Source organism: Hippocampus comes, unplaced genomic scaffold, assembly GCF_001891065.2.
Source record: "Hippocampus comes isolate QL1 unplaced genomic scaffold, H_comes_QL1_v1.1 scaffold119, whole genome shotgun sequence".
Lineage (NCBI taxonomy): Eukaryota > Metazoa > Chordata > Actinopteri > Syngnathiformes > Syngnathidae > Hippocampus > Hippocampus comes.
The window spans coordinates 613741-631633 of NW_017805494.1; the positions used below are offsets into that span (position 1 = coordinate 613741).

Below are 17893 nucleotides of genomic sequence, written 5' to 3' on the forward strand. Positions count from 1 at the left end.
AGACCATAAGGCTTATTCAGCAGAATATCAATAAACCAGTCTATTTTCATACATTTTTATACATAAGGCGCACGAGTTTCGAAAGCGCATAAACTTTGGGAAGCACTGTGTGTCAAATAGTGTATTGTAATTGTACTGGATGTTGATTTGATAAGGTTGAGCTCTATTATGCTAGGTTCAGACCAGGTCTCGCATGTTTTTGTTTGCCGTGCAAATACATCAGGTTTATTTCGAGCGGAGAAGAGGCTCCCCCGACAGTCTGAAAAAAAAGTTTGAACATCGCTAGTCAATCTGGTGACCAGTGGTTGTGTTATAACTGTGGGTGCAAAATGCTATCTTGGTTTAAGTTCAGATCAATAGCTGCAAAGAAGTCAGTCCACTCACCAGCTAGGACAACTTTCTCGCTCACCATTATCCAAGCCTGCTGCTCTTTTACTCAGTCCTGGCAGCTATTGGAAGGTGGCTGTGTCTCGGGCAGTGTCCTGGAGCCGGTCCTCGAGGCCAAGGACCGGCTCGAGGACCGAAAGTCGGTCCTTGGTCCTTGGCCTTGACCTCGGAGGCAAGTCCTTGGTCCTTGGTCTTGGCCTCGGAGTCATGTCCTCGGGTCCGAGTACCGCAAAAATCATGAAGAAATCAAACAAACTCTATCTAGGAAAACCCATATTGTTGAATTTATCTGGCGCTTTAAGAGGGGCGGGACTGCCACTGACAGGTGACAGTTAGCGCAGCGTCTAAAGAGCGGCATCACTGTTCGTTTCAATCACGGTCAGTTACCGTTCGCGATCGGCAGTTTAAATACCGTGTAAAGTCTTTCTGTAACAGTGGTATCTTTTATTTAGTTATTTTTGCACAGTTGTCACGTTTGTGTGGTGGTGCTAGAATTTTTGTTTGAACCAAGTAATTTGCGTTACAGTTGGAGTCAATAATGCCGGCACTTCACTTCCGGGTTTGGCCGTTGGGATTTGGAGTCCTTTTGCTCGATTCCAGTTATGTTTGCTGAATGCTTTCTCACGTTTACAATAATGAATATTGATAATACATAGTTTAAAATCATGGTTGATTGAAATATTTATTATTATTGTGAAGTTGAAGGTATTAAATTAATTAATGTCAACTATACACATTTACATTGTGATGCCTAAGGTAGATATATTCATTAAATTGCATTTGTTTACTTTGGGTTATTACCAGCTACCTGTTACTGCTCCTTATCCTGAATCTGCTGCTTATCCTGCATCTGCTACTGCATCTGCTTATGCTATCTGCTACTGCTTCTGATATCATTCTACTGTTTCTGCAACTACCATCTGCTTCAATCAATGATCAAAAACGAACAGAGCGAGTAATCCTTCCATGCCGACTGACAAACCCTATTCAGAGGGCCGTGAAAACAGAAATTACTGAACACATATAAAATTATACTTTTTTTTCACCTACAAGTGATACATCATGTTTGGCTATTTTATCGCCCAAGAAATTACTTTTATCGGAGGGGTGCTAGGGGTTATGGTGGAGGGATGTTGCAAATCATGAAGACCTGCCAAGTGGTATGATAGCATTGTTTTATACATGTCCTCGGCTGGGCCTCGGCTTCAACATCAGTCCTTGATCCTTGACCTTGTCCTCGGCTAGGCCTCAGCTTCAAAATCAGTCCTTGGTCCTTGGCCTTGGCCTCGGAGTCAAGTCCTTGGCCTTGGCCTTGGCCTCGGGTTGCCGGTCCTCGGAGACAACACTGTCTCGGGGCTATATTTTGATAGACTGGCGCCAGTGCGCTTGGTGTAAAATCAGGCGAAATTTCATTTTCATGGCAGTGCAAGTGTATTATAGTGTGTTTTGGTCCACGTTGCGCTTCAATGAGCAGTCTGGCATTATACCTTGCTGCCGAGTCTTCCAACAATTTGGTTACAAAGTCGTCTGTGCTTGGCGTAAAATGGGCATCTCGTCATTTTGCCGAGGCGATGGTCTAGTTCAGTGGTTCTCAACCTGGGTTCGATCGCACCCTCGGGGTTCGGTGAATCAGTCTGAGGGGTTGGCCTCTGCCATGGAGGTTAAGACATACCCGACTCAACATGTCAATCAGTTATGACACGCCTGCTTGGCCATCACTGGCTGCAGATGATCACATTACATTGCTTGTCCAATCAGTGCTGCGGGAAATTTAGTTCGCTCAGTAGTCACAGTGTGACAGTCGTGATCGTACGTCGTGTGATTTAAAAAAACAAATTAATCCATGCTATGTCGAGCAAAAAAAGAAAGTGGTCAAATGAATATGTACAACATGGATTCGCATGCATCACAGACTGTGATGGGACTCAACGTCCTGTCTACATGATTTGTCATGTCAAGTTGAGCAACTCTAGTCTCGCACCGGCAAAACTAAAGGAACACTTCTTTAATCATATTTTTATTTTTCACTAAGGGTTCAGTGAATGTGCATATGAACTGGTTGGGTTCGGTACCTCCAACAAGGTTAAGAACCACTGGTCTCGTTCATTATGCTTGTGAATTTGGTAGACATGCTACACCTCACTGGGTGTTCCCGTCTTGCCCCACAGGGCATTTGCAAATGTTGTTGCAAAAAGTAGACTAGATATCAGACTTGCAAAATGCAGGTTTATAACTTGAACCGCAAGTGGTGTAACGCAATTTTAGTGTATTTGATCAAGGCACAGGCAGATAAGGATGTGAGTAGTGGAAGTCCATCCATCCATGAATTTTCTAATCTGTTGATCCTCACGAGGGTCGCGGGCGTGCTGTAGCCTATCCCTGCTGTCTTCGAGCAGTAGGCAGGGTAGGCCCTGAACTGGTTGCCAGCCGATCGCAGAGCACACATAGACGAACAAACATTCACACTCACTGTGAGGGACAATTTAGAGCAGGGGTGTCAAACTCATTTTCACCAAGGGCCACATCAGCAAAATGACTTTCTTCAAAAGGCCAAATGTAACTTATAATTGTAACTTAATAAAATTGAATGCAATGTAAAATAAATGTAACTACTCTTTAATGTTAAATCACTTTTTAAAGTGAAAAACATTACAGTTGCCTAGAAAAAATGTTTGCCTATTGCTCTGTTATAACAAATACATTTAATTTGTCATCTCAAAAATCCTCAAATAAATCCACACATAAAACATAATTCCAACAACAGCTGCAAATAAATAATGTGACATCAAATCTAAATAACAAAATACACACAGCAAAGTTAGCTTTCAATGCCGCATTGCTTTTGGCTGTGGATTTTGCAAATAAATTTTGCTGCAGCCACAGTTTGCCTTTTAGTTCTTGCACAATTTGTTGCTTTTCTTCAAGGCTAGCTTTTGTGCACTTAACTCCGTGTTTGGTGTCAAAATGCCGACACAGATTATACTCTTTGACAACTGACACCGTTTCTGAAAATAAGACAGACATGCGTTTCTCCTTGAAGCACAAACAAGTATTCTCCTTCCCATCTTTCTTGAAACAATCTTCCATCTGCATCAACTTTTCTCTTCCTTGACAATTTGGGATCATCATGAGGATTGATGTTGACGCACCACCACGTAGTGTCGGTGAGCCGTCACTTCGCGACTAACATAGTCGACAGGCATTGTGGGAAATGTCGTTTTTGGTCAAAGCATGCGTTTAAACGATTTGTATTTGTACATTCAGGCCTTTCAAGCTCTCGCAGGCCACAACAAAATGACGAGGGTGGCCAAATCTGGCTCGCGGGCCTTGAGTTTGACACATATGCATAAGAACATCCTTCATGAATATTCCATTCAGTTGTGAAGCGGTTGGGAGGTTGCAAGTGACTGTCTGTGAACCGCTAATCTGGCAGGTACTTGCTGCATTTACAAAAGAGAGGTGCAGAGTTATTCATTTTAAACCACTCAGCTTTAATAGAAGGAGTAAGAAGACTTTCTTGTGCTCAACTGTCCAGTATTGTAGAATAGTGACCAAGAGAGATGGGCATTCCGTCCCTGGGACGGAACGGTCCGTCCGTCCGGATGCCCATTGTGGGGATGGAGGATGTGAAGTTTTTTTTAAAAGGATGAACTAGGCAAGAACGGAATGGGGTTTTGCGTGCGCCCAGAGTGTCTTGCGTGTGTAATCATACCGAATGTGAAATATCACGTGTCGCTTGTCTCATGTGTGTTCACCGTGTTTGTATATGGGAGGGAGTGACTTCACTTTGCTTTGAGCAGACAAGAGGAGGAGCACTCATCCACCATCCCCAAAAATGTACACATCGCCAGTCAGTCTGGTGATCGACGGTGGTTATGTTTGTAGCTAAATGCTATCTTGTCTGACACTTAAGCAGTTGTAAAAAATTAAATCCAACCGGTTAAAAAAGCTGGCTGTGTTGTATGCCTCTGGAATGCCCCAAACTGGCCACTGGGGCCCCAACTGCGTGTAGTGCATTGAGAACTCACCGGCGGAGCACAGGGAGGCATGGTTCATCTTATTTATGAAGTACAACACCCTACTCCCTAGATCAGGGGTCTTCAACTCCGGGTCTGCAGGGCTACTTACCTGCCTGTTTTCCAGCTCTCCCAGGAGCAACACACCTGATTCAAATAATTAGGATTGTTCTAAGGCTGCTTCAGAGCTGGCTGATGAGCTAAACGTTGAGATCAGGTGTGTTGCAGCTGGGAGAGCCGGAAAACAGGCAGGACAGTAGCCCTCCAGGCTTGGAGTTGGAGACCCCTGCCCTAGATTCTCCTGGCAAAGAGCACCAGCCTGGCCAGTGCCAGCTTTGACAAGCTGGTCTTCCTCAAGGGGAACATGTCCCTATTGCGGTACCCCACCTTCAAGGAGCATTTTGAGGAGGAGATTCAGCAGGGGGCCAAACACAGCTAATGTGCTTTCAATAATGTTTATGAATGAAGGGGACAAATAAAGGTAATCTTATCTTGAATTACGAAACTTCTACCGTGAGCGGACGGCAAAATAGGGTAAAGTACCCATCTCTGGTGATCAAATATGCAGTTACGTACAGAGCCACAAGGGAATTGTGTACAGTTCTAAATCTCAATTACCGTATTTTGCGCACTAAAAGGCGCACCTAAAAGCCTGCCATTTTCTAAAAAGCTCACAGTGCGCCTTAAAATTTGATGTGTCTTGTCTATGGTCATTACGGTAATATTTTGACCCCAAAATGGCTCCTTGCTCGAGACATGCTGACAATGCAGAGTTCAAACTTAAGGCGATCGGTTACGCAGTTGAACACGGAAATAGAGCAGCGGCAAGAGAGTTCAATGTTAACGAGTCAATGTTATAACTTGCTGTTGGTTAAATGAACTGTGTCGCTGCTTTATTAAATACGTTTTACTGACATCTGATCGTTCTGTTGGTGTTTCCTTGAGTGTAGCTCCATCTAGTGGATGCATTGTAGATTGTGTATTATAATGCGGTGCGCCCAATGTATGAAAAAAATGACAAAATAGGCCATTCATTGAAGGTGCGCCTCATAATCCAGTGCGCCTTTTAGTTTGGAAAATACGGGAGTGTTGGTTTATTTGCTAACACTAACTATTTTAGGCTTCTGCTGGGCAAGGCAAAAAAGAACATGAGAACATTTCAGATGAAATAGTGGCTTGTGTGCTGATTCCACTCTTAACATCGTGTGACTGTTTTATTTTTAATGACCACAACCTCCTCAGTAATAACATGCATATCTAAATAAAGATTGTGTGTGTGTGTGTGTGTGTGTGTGTGTGTGTGTGTGTGTGTGTGTGCGTGTGCGTGTGCGTGTGTGTGTGTGTACCGGACAAAGGTAACAGAAGAAGAGTGAGCAAAGTGAGAGGAAAAACGAAGAAATCCTGACACAAAGACCACAGAGAACCAGAGAGATGTCATCCATTGGTCATAAAATGCAGAATACTGAACAACTTTGGAAAATAATACAAGGAGGTCAACATGAACTTGAATTCCTTAGGATGATGGTCAATAAGCAGCAAAGGGACATTGAAAGACTAAAAGATGAAAAACATGACCAGAGCCTGCTTGCAAAAACTTTGAAATTACAAATGAAACATTTTACTCAGAAAATTGAGATGAGCAAAAAGACAGCCACAAAAGAACAAATGCTTATCCAGCAAACGTTGACTGTCATAAACAGAGATAGTCAAATTCTGGGGAGACAATATAATGAGATTAAAACCAAGCAATATAATCTAAAATTGATGAATTTTTCGAAATCAACGGAACACAAGAAAAATCTCAATGAAACTAACGACCAAATAAAGCAGTGGTTGACAGGTGAGTGTATTCAAAGTCTGGTGACCCATAATTGGAAGACAATTATTGGTGCAAAGCAAGCCAATGAATTAATGCAGAAAAGCATGGCATATTTAAACCAAGTATTAAAAAGAAATGGAACAGAAGTTTCACGAGTTAAAAATGAAATTAAGCGCATCATTAACACAATCACTGTACTTTTCAAGCATATTGATAACATTTGGAGTAAAATGCAAAGACATACTAAAATACTAAAAGACGCATCACCAGCAATAAAACTGAAAGAATTTTTTGAAAAAACAAACATGTTTTTCGAATCCTATGTGCCAGAAAACAGTGGACAACAACAAGGGGATATATTAAAAAAGACACTAAATACACGAAAGCATGTGGATGAAGACAGGATCATGATGCACCCAAAGAAAAAAGTGAATGCTCAAATGTACAGAATATTTCTTGAAGAAAAAAAAACAAAAAGGCTCGTCAACTTGGTGAGAAAACAGAATGCAAAGGAATTCACAAAACAAAAAGTCAAATGCATGAGATGGCAAGCTAAGAAAAAACATCAAGAACTTGACCAAAAACTTGAACGAAACATGAGAGAGAGGGATGAATTAGAAATCCTCAAGATGAAGCTGCAAAAACAGAGACATGAGCTTGAAGAAAAACGAGAGGATTCGATGCAATCTCAACACTGCCGTCGAGGTGCACAGCACGCACAAGTGCACATCAACGAGATGACAAGAACCAAGTCAGATGAGAGGGTAAGTATCTGTCTCTATCAACTCAACTCAATTCAAATATATTTATAGAGCACTTCAAAACAACCACCACTATATACAAAGTGCTGAACATGGACCAAGAAGAATTCATACAACAATAAAATTATTAATTAATAAGGTAGACAGCAGAAAGTACAAACACAGTAAAACTAAAAATCAAGTATGAGCCAAAAAGAATAAAAATGAGTTTCAAATTGAGTTTTAAAGATGGGAGTTCGCAGTATATCCGGAACAACTGGAAAAACAACCTGTAATACTGTCTGGTCCAAGGACCCGAGGCACTGGGCAGATGTATAGGGGCGGAGGAGCTCAGACAGTCAATGTGTGGCGAGGCCATTTAAAGATTTAGAAAACAAATAATAGAATCTTGAAAAGAACTCGAAAATGTATAGGAAGCCAATGAAGTGATGCCAGAGAAGGAGTTATTTGCTGCCTTTTACGAGTACCAGTCAAGGCTCAAACAGCAGCATTTTCGACCACCTGGAGATGCTTAATGGAGGATTGTCTGACTCTAAAGTAAAATGCATTACAGTAATCCAGCCGAGATGTGACAAAGGCATGAATTACTGTTTCGAAGTGCTTTTGAGAAAGGAGAGGCTTTACTTTAGCCAGCTGCCTAAGATGAAAAAAAGCTGTAGTTAACCACAGCACCTATTTGCTGATCCAATTTAAAATCACTGTCGAGTTTAAAACCCAAGTTTGAGACTGTTTGTTTTAGATACAGAGACAGGGGGCCCAAGTCCGCAGGATGGGATGGCCAAGGGCCACTGGGACCAAACACCATCACTTCCGTTTTCTTTTCATTGAAATTCAAAAAATTCAATGCATACCAGGTACTGTATTGGTTTCCTTTCAACAGGATACAAGTGGCCTCAATGAGAAAGTGTCTTTTTTTTTGCATAGATCTGAAAGTCATCCACATTCCTTAAATTGAAGTCCAAGATGGCGCCCGAGTAGGCAGCCGTCGGCAAGTGCTCTCATGAGCCTTGCTTTTTTTGTTGTTTTTCTGTTTGTTGTGTCACTTTGTGTTGGTTGTTACGTCGTGTGGACCTGATGTGGACTGTTTTCAGCATTTTTTGGCCACGACATTCTTCAAGGAGGAGACTCGGTGCTTGGTGGTTGCGCCTTCTCGGCAGCACGGGTATGCCAGCACTGTTTTTGATTGGGAGGAATGTCGGCGCCATTTGACTGTCGTTGCTGGACAGCTCCGGGGCGCTTGTGTCTTGCGCCTGTAATGGGCAGCATTTTCACAGCCCCGCTTTGTTCAGTGGAGACATCGGTGCTGTTGAACGGTCTGCGGCTGGATGGATGCAAGGCTTGAGGAGCTGACGATGAGAGGAGCGTTAGCGCAGAGCACCGATGCGGATGTGGAACCGGGAGTCGCGGCTTGGAGTTGGAGCGGATTACGTGGGACAGGAGAAGTGAACTAATCTCTTTTTGTCAATGGGCGCTACAGCTTCGTGTTTGCTTTCAAAACTTAGCTTGTAGCAGACGTGCACATTTTCAGCATGACGTCTTTGATCCACTGGTAAAAGGACACTTTGATCCTCTCCTCTTTCATCTATAACTGCTTCAGACAACGAAGTGTATGCAGGAAAGTGGTGAAGATTGCACAACTGTCTGTGTCCTATGTGTTGTGTTGTGTTATATTTGTTATTTTGACTTCAAGATGGCGCCGCGAGAGTGGCTGCCTTTCCAGCAGCTCCTATATTTTGTTGTTCTACTTCTTCCTTTCATAACTTTGCTGCTGTGAATTGGGAATTTCTCCATTGCGAGACTAATAAAGGTTTTTCTTATCTTATCTTAAGATGGAACCCAAAGTGAGCAGATACAATTAAAACAATAGAGACCCCAGCATTGCACCCTGTGGAACACCACATGACAGTGGGGAAGTTCATGACTCAGCGCAACCAAGGCTAACACAAAAAATACTGTCAGCCAAAAAAAGGCCTGAAAAAAACTCAAGTGTACTACCGCTAATGCCCACCAGGTGCTGCAAATGAGAATACTGTGATCCACCATATCAGATTCTGCAGTTAAATCCAATAAAACCAGACACACATAGTCTCCAGTGTCATTTGCCAGGAGGATGTAATTAAAAATTTGTCACAGGGGTGACTCTGTGCTATTATCTTGAAACCTGAATGCAATACCTCCAATATTTTAATCCAAGAAAGATTTTAACTGCATGTGCACCAATTTTTCCATATTTTTTAAATGAAAGGCAGCTGGGAAATGGGCCTAAAATTTGGTAGTATATCTTGATCAAGGCCAGGTTTCTTGAGCATGGTTTGCACCACAGCATTTTTAAATTGTTGGGGAACTAGACCAGAAGAGACTTCTGTTGATAATGGCCAAGCCCAATTTGCAAATACTTGGGAGAACCTCCTTAAAGAAATGTGGTAAGAACAGAGTCAAAGGGATCCAGATCGCTTAGTCTGGCAAACCACACCGTCTAAAAACGTCAAGGACACGGCTTCAAAAGAATTTAACACAACTTAACACAGAACATGGACAGAGAGGTCAAATGTGCTATTAGAAACAAGAGTCCTATCTGTAGAAATCTTATCAATCAAAAACTGCAGGAATCTGTTGCACATTTCAGGTGTAAAGTCTGAGCAAATTGATTGAGGGTGTTTAAGTACAGAACCAATAGTTTTAAATAGTTCACAGTGGTTTTGATAGTTAGCCTGAATTAGGTTTGATAATTGTTCTCTTGGGCGGCCTGGTGGTTTACTGGTTAGCATGTCGGCCTCACTGTGCAGAGGTGAAGGTTTCTTTTTATATTCTGGCACCGGCCTCCCTGTGTGGAGTTTGCATGTTCTTCTCGTGCCTGTGTGGGTTTTCTCTGGGCTCTCCGGTTTCCTCCCACATTCCAAAAGCATGCATGGCTGGTTAATGGAACACTAAATTGTCCCTAGGTGTGAGTGTGAGCGGGGATGGCTGTTCGTCTCTGTGTGAAAAAAAAACAGTGCAGAGTGCCCCCCCCCCCCCCCGCCTACTGCTCGAATACGGCTGGGATGGGCTCCAGCATGCCCCGTGACCCTTGTGAGGATAAAGCAAATCAAAAAATGGAAATATGGATGGATTGATGGAAATGTTCTTTTTTTGACCGCTTTACATGTGAACTGGTAGTTACGCCAGAAGTCATTCCAGATTTGATAAGAGACCTGCAGCTTGCTATTTCTCCACTTAGGTTAAGCTTTACGACACTCCTGCTTCGCTGCGCGAGTTCTTTCGTTAAACTATGGCTCAGGTCTAGGCTAGTTGAAGAGGTGAGTTCCTCTTGAAGAGGGGATGCTAAGCTCATTGAAAGCATCAGCGAACCGACCAGCAGTGAGAGGGGTAAATATTTGGCAGTTTCACTCTGGAGCAGCAGGTTTAACAGTAGGACGAGATGAAACAACATCAAAGAAAACTGTCATGTCATCAGAAACCACGTTGTCCAAGACTTTCAAGTATGACACTGGTAGACCGTAACCAAGAATTAGGTCTAAAATATGTCCTTGTTCATGTGTCGGGCTGGTCACATGTTGCACAACATTAAAAGAATAAATCAAAAGTCCTGGACAGTTCTGGACACCACAAATCCATCCAGCCATCCATCCATTTTCCGATCCGCTTTATCCTCACAAGGGTCGCGGGGGGTGCTGGAGCCTATCCCAGCTGTCTTCGGGCAGTAGGTGGGGGACACCCTGAACTGGTTGCCAGCTTTGTCTTGAAAAGATAAAAGCTGTAATAAAAGCCTGGATGGCCATAAACTTAAACCTTTATGGAAAACACACACACACACAGACACGGACCATTTAATTTGGGCTCCTTGGCAGATTTTGTGACGCTAACAGTCTCACGTTGGATGTTCTAATGAGACATTTACTGAATACTGGTTCCAAATTGGTGGGTTAATGATAATTAGGTCAACATTTTTTTTCACCTGAGCAGCTGGCAAAGGTGAACCTTTCTCTGACATAGTAGCATTTTGAATCTATAGTCCATGCCTTCATCACAACTCAGTAGGCTTACTGGAAGACACTTAATTTTGGAGTCAGCAAGTGCCTTTTAAAAGGTCTCCAGTTGGTTCAAAATGCTGCCACTGCCTATTAACCCGAACATGTGAACAGGAGTACAACACCTCTGACTATGCCCTCCTTCCACTGGCTGCCTGTGCATTTTTTAGTTTAAGATTTTTAATAATCTGATCTCAAAATTCCAAAATGATCTCATGCCCCCCTACTTTTCTTCACTGCTGCATTCCAATATTCTTGCCCGTGCCTTAGGTGAGCTGACCAGAGGCCTGGCTTTTTTATTTTTTTTATTTTTTATTTTTTTTATGTTTGTTTGTTTTAAACCCTAATATTCGAAATTTAGAATGTCGGCTGGAAACATCCAATATTTGTAATTGGAGTAAAACTGTTGACATAAATAACCCCTAATGTTGTTTTTACAGTTGACAAAACCATGGATGAAAAATAATACTAAAACAATATTCTTTTTTGTAAAGGACAAACTCAATTTGAAGAACCCTCAGTTCAGCAGATGGAAATATGAAGAGACTTCAGTAAAACTAAATAGCTCTGTCTTTTCATCGTATGAAGAAGGCCAGAATGAAACAAGCACAGAAGTGAAGGATGAAACATTTACATCGGATGACACAGAAAAAAACGAGATGGAAGTGACTGAAGAAATTCTTATGGCTGAATTAATAAGAGAAATGGAATATGCTGAAAATGAGGCACATGAGCTCAAGGTGACAGATGAAAAACAGAGAAAGACAATAGAACATTCTATGGAGAACATGCAGGAGAGAATTCAGGAGATGAATAGACTGATCATGGATATAAATAATTTGCAAAGACCAAAGACTGAATATCATTTCCAAAATATATTCACCAAAACTGAACATCCAGAGGAAGAACAAAATAACCCACAAAATAAAAATCAAGATCAAAGTGATAAGAAACGAGACGTGAAAAGCCTTTCCGGGTTTCCTCAGACAACTGCTAGCCTTTGGAAATCCAATAAAAAAGTAAGACAAACTGATGATACGAACTCAGTCTACAAAACGGAAGGAGTGGAGGATGAAAATGATGATCTGAAGGGAGCTGCAACTACAAGAATTAAAGCTGGATCACTCATAGGAAAGGCCACAACACTGGGAAAAAAAAGTGACAAAGAGGAATGTCAAGGAGCCAAAAAGGAGGCATGGGTGCCTGAAGGCACTCAAGTAGGAGCTGTGCAAGAAATGTACAACGTAAACAGTTTAAGGGAGGATATACGAAGAGAGAAAAAGCAACTTGATAAAAATCACACTATTAAACAAGAGCTACAAGATATACAGTTCCAAAAGACAGAGCTTGTCAAAAGTAAAAAGCAAAGTGAACAAGCATTAAGAAAATACAAAAGAAAACTGAAAGAAACAACAAAAATCTGGTTTAAAATGAAAAACGAAATAGGATTAATGAAAGCAAGTACCAAAAGGAAGGTAAAAGAGTTTGACAAAACGCTCGAAAAAATTATAAAAGAGAGGGATGAATTGGAACTTCTGAGGTTCAAACTGCAACAACAGCAAAAAGAACTGTCTGAGAACAGTAAAGGCAGGACCAATGACTCAACTGTTGTAATTTGTGCATGCAACAATCCAAGGATTAAACATTTAGAAGGGATAAAGGTACAAAAAATAGTAGGTCAAACGGGTAAAGAACAGTTAAATTCACAAGTCCTCATTGGTCCCCGTGACACCATACAAATGATCCACACACAGCTGGAAATTATGAGTGAGCAAATGAAAATTCTGGAAAATGCGATGGTTTATTTATGCAACCAAAGAGCGTGTCTCACTGCATTCCAAAGAGAGAGCAAGACTCTTATATTTGATGTAAGGATGAAAAAATCAAAGATGATGATCCCTCTCAGGAAAATGTTCGACATCAGAAAAGAAACGCAAACACAAATAAAAGAACTTGAAATGAAACTTAAGAGTGTGAAAAGAGAAACCAAAGAGATTGAAGTGTTAAAAAATGAGTTGGAGATCAACCAGAAAGAAAATCGAAATATTTTAAGAAAAGTCAAACGAATACAGCAAGAAAATAAAAAGAAAGATGCTGAGATAAAAATAGAAAATAAATCACTCAAAAGGAGGACACGAAGGTGGCAAAAAGAACAAAATAGGCAACTGGAGATGGTTACCAAAGAAATTGATCATTTAGAGATCCTTAAACGGAATGTAAAAAAATGCCAGGAAGAAGTCACATCCTCCATTATCACAAACGACTCTAGTCAAAGTGAAAACAAGTGTCCTGTGATTCACAAATGCATGGAATTACAGACAATTACGGGAATGCACTGTGAATGGCTGAATCAAACAATTCATGACATCAAGCAAAACATAGGTAGGCAGCCAAAAATCACAAGTAAAATAAAATATGAAGTGGAACACATAAGGCTAGAAATTAAAAGTAGAAAGGAAATTTGTGATTTAAAGAAAATAACAAAGGAAGTAAAGAAAAGTGTGCTGGAATTGATAAGGTGTAACATGAACAAATACAAGGCTGACATAAAACGGCATTTTTTTTTTCTGGAGAAAAATAAAGAATTACTGAAAGAAACAACAAAAGAATTGGAAATCACAAAGTGTGAGCTCAGAGTCAATAAACACATTCTCTGTAGTTTATTTAATGACATGAGTACAAAGACACGCAACCTTCAGGGTTCGACTCTGCAGCTTCGGCAAAGAACAGAGCGAATGAAATATTTCATGCAATTTATTTCAAAAACCGAGCAAAATATTTTCAACAGTGTAATGCTTCAAAAAGAAGACTTACATAAAACAATTAACAAATTCAAAAAATGTGTCCAGAAGCATGGAAAGGATGTTGAAGATTTTTGGCACAAACACGATATAAATACAAAAAAGGTTGATGCTGCTGTGAACAGAGGAAGCAACACAATGCAGAACCGATTTGCAATGAAGCATAATGTCAGAAGTAAAATCTTTGCAATTCAAAAGGAGATAGAAAAATTGAACTCTGAGGAGACTGTACGAGGAGTTCACTTTATGACCAACATAAAATCAACTGAAACAGTCAGAGAAAGTCTCAAAGAGCGGAATGATAATAAAATTGAAGATATGACAAAGAGAGTTGTCATGTTAGCAGCTAATAAAGAAATGCCAAAAATGATGCTTGCATTAAAACACATACTGGCAAATCTTGCTCAAATGAGAGACGAAGTACAAAGTACAAAACAACAACAGAGGATGGGAAGGACACAGTTGGGTAAACTGCTGTCAAGCATGATAAAACAAAAAAAAGAACTTGACATGAAGAGAGAAGAGTCAGTCATCAAATTAGATGCAAACATGCAAGGTGTGCCCAAAATGACGTTTGCCTTGAAGAAAATGCTTCCAGCCCTTGATCAGATGACGGACCAAGTAGCAGTGAAAAGGAAACTGCTGCTGAGCAGAAGGATCCAGTTGGGTAGTCTGCTGTCAAGTACTCTGAACCAAAAACAAGAACTTGAGAAGATCGGCAAAGATGTTGATCTTGCTTCGGGCAGATTCAGGATTGAGAGGGAAGGAATACGTTCAATGGAGAAGACTAATGATGTCGAGAGGCAAAGACAAACAACTGAGAAGGACAAGCTGGATAAATTGCGGTCTGAGCTCAAAGTTTTGCAAGATCACGTCACGACTAAAATACAATCCACAGAAACCATAAAGGCCGGTCTACAGCTGGTGACTGAGAGGAAATTTGACAGCACTTACAAAAATACACTCAAATTAGAAGCCGACCAGGAAGTGATGCAGAAAATATCACTTTCCTTGACGAATACACTTGCGGACTTGGATCAGATGAAAGATCAAGTGTCACTTAGAGACGAATTGCTGCTGAGACACAGGTACCAGTTGAGTCGTCTGCTGTCGATCCTGGTGAAACACAAAGAAGAAATGTTTGAGAAGACAGAAGAAGTTGATTCTACAATGGAGAGAATCATCAAGGAGAGGGAACATTTACTTTCAATTCAGAATAATTTAGAGGTCAATAGAGAAAGTCTGACAACAGAGAAGGAGAAAACAAAACAACTGCGGTCTGAGCTCAAAGTGTGGGAAGATCACATCTTAACTAACAGACAATTACTGGAAAAAGCAAAGTCCATTCTACGCAAGGCGAACGAGAACAGACTTGAAAACATGTTCAGGAAAGGACTGAATTTAGAAACAAATCAGGAAGGCGTAAATAACACGACACTTGCCTTGAAGAAGATGCTTGCCGACCTCGACCAAGAGACAGACCAAATAACAAGTCGAAACAGACTGTTGCAAAGAGAAAGGAGCCGGCAAGATGGTCTGCTGGCAAGTATGGTCAAACAAAGAAAAGAACTTGAGGAGAAGCAAACAGTTGTTGATGCCGCTGCAGAAAGACTCATTGATGAGAGGAAACTGATACTTTCAAACAAACATACTATTGAGGAAGACAGAAGAAGACTTGCCATCGAGAAACAGCGGATGGGACAGCAGCAGGCGGAGCTGAAAGTATGGGAAGATCACTTCCTCACTAATATTCCATTACTCAAAACCATCAAGGCATATTTCCAGGAGGTCAATGAGAAGAAACTTGAAAACGTTACCAAAAAAGCACTCAAATTAGAATCCAAAAAGGAAGGCATGCAGAAAATACCGCTCGCCATCAAGAACACACTTGTCGACCTTGATCGGATGACAGCTCAAGTAGCAGTGAAAAGCAAATTATTGCTGAGAGGAAGGATCCAGTTGAATCGCCTGCTGTCCATCATGGTGAAACAAAAACAAGACATTTTTGAGAAGAGAGAAGATGTTGATTCTGCTGTGGAGAGAATCATCAAGGAGAGGGAAAAGTTACTTTCAATTCAGAATAATTTAAAGGTCGATAGAGAAAGTCTGGCACTTGAGAAGGAGAAAACAGAACAACTGCGGTCTGAGCTCACAGTGTGTGAAGATCACTTCATAGCGAAAATAAATCCACTAGAGGAAGCCAAGTCCAATCTACAGAAGGCGAATGAGAACAGGCTTCAAAACATATTCAAGAAAGCACTTCATTTAGAATCAAATAAGGAAGGCCTGGAGAAAATGACACTCGCTCTGAGGAAGACACTTGCAGACCTTGATCAAGTGACAGACCAAATAAGTCGTCAAAACAAACTCTTGCAAAAAGAGAGGGGCCGGCAAGATGGTCTCCTGCCAAGTATGGTCAAACAAAGAAAAGAACTTGAGGAGAAGCAAAAAGCGGTCGATGCCGCGACAGAAAGACTCATGAATGAGAGGAAACAGATACTTTCAAAGAAAAATGCGACTGAAGAAGAAAGAACAAGACTAGTCATTGAGAAACACCAGCTGGAAAAACAGCAAGCGGCACTGAAATTATGCAAGGATCACTTGATAACTAACATTCCATTACGAACGGCGAAGGCCAATGTCAAGGAGGTGACTGAGAGGAAACGTGAAAACATTGACAAGAAGGCTCTCAAATTAGAGGGCAACAAGGAAAGCATGAGAAAAATGTTGCTTGCCATCAAGACCACACTTGCAGTCCTTGATCAGATGGCAGCCCAAGTCGCAATCAAAAGCAGACTGCTCCTGAGAAGAACAATCCAGTCAGGTCGACTGCTGTCAAGCATGGGAAAACAAAAAGAAGAACTTGATACGACCGGACAAAATGTTGATTTTGCCTCGGACAGAGTCGCCATTGAGAGGGAAAATGTACTTTTATTAGAGGATAGTATCGATGCCGATGAGAAAAGACTAACAATTGAGAAGGACAAGATGGAACAACTGCGGTCTGACTTGAAACGCCGGGAAGACCACTTAATGACTAATACACAGTCACTGGAAATGGTGAAGGCCAATCTCCAAGGTTTGAATGAAAAGAGTTTTACAAACTATGACAAGGCAGTCATCAAATTCGACGCAAACAAGCAAGGTGCGCCCAAAATGACTTTTGCCTTGAAGGACATGCTGGCAGCCCTTGATCAGATGACGGACCAAGTAGCAGTGAAAAGGAAACTGCTGCTGAGCGGAAGGATCCAGTTGGGTAGTCTGCTGTCAAGGACGCTGAAGCAAAAACAAGAACTTGAGGACCACACTTGCGGTCCTTGATCAGATGGCAGCCCAAGTAGCAATCAAAAGCAGACTGCTCCTGAGAAGAACGATCCAGTCAGGTCGACTGCTGTCAAGCATGGCAAAACAAAAAGAAGAACTTGATACGACCGGAGAAAATGTTGATTTTGCTTGGGACAGAGTCGCCATTGAGAGGGAAAATGTACTTTTATTAGAGGATAGTATCGATGCCGATGAGAAAAGACTAACAATTGAGAAGGACAAGATGGAACAACTGCGGTCTGACTTGAAACGCCGGGAAGACCACTTAATGACTAATACACAGTCACTGGAAATGGTGAAGGCCAATCTCCAAGGTTTGAATGAAAAGAGTTTTACAAACTATGACAAGGCAGTCATCAAATTCGACGCAAACAAGCAAGGTGCGCCCAAAATGACTTTTGCCTTGAAGGACATGCTGGCAGCCCTTGATCAGATGACGGACCAAGTAGCAGTGAAAAGGAAACTGCTGCTGAGCGGAAGGATCCAGTTGGGTAGTCTGCTGTCAAGGACGCTGAAGCAAAAACAAGAACTTGAGAAGATCGGCAAAGATGTTGATATTGCTTCGGGCAGAGTCAGCATTGAGAGGGAAGAAATACATTCAATCGAGAAGACTAATGATGTCGAGAGGCAAAGACAAACAACTGAGAAGGACAAGCTGGATAAATTGCGGTCTGAGCTCAAAGTTTTGCAAGGTCACGTCACGACTAAAATACAATCCACAGAAACCGCAAAGGCCGGTCTAAGGCTGGTGACTGAG

The 17893-nt window shown here is 41.5% G+C and overlaps 1 protein-coding gene across 1 annotated transcript in view; it reads left to right on the top strand.

Annotated features, from left to right (window-relative positions):
- Positions 1-17893, top strand: part of LOC109519586 (uncharacterized) — a 59104-nt gene that overhangs the window by 31031 nt on the left and 10180 nt on the right. The window contains exons 4-7 of the mRNA XM_019876216.1: positions 5753-6145; positions 6416-6986; positions 11506-16553; positions 17113-17818. Coding sequence (XP_019731775.1) covers positions 5835-6145; positions 6416-6986; positions 11506-16553; positions 17113-17818 — 6636 coding nt within the window. The 5' untranslated portion in view covers positions 5753-5834. The remainder of the gene's footprint in view (positions 1-5752; positions 6146-6415; positions 6987-11505; positions 16554-17112; positions 17819-17893) is intronic.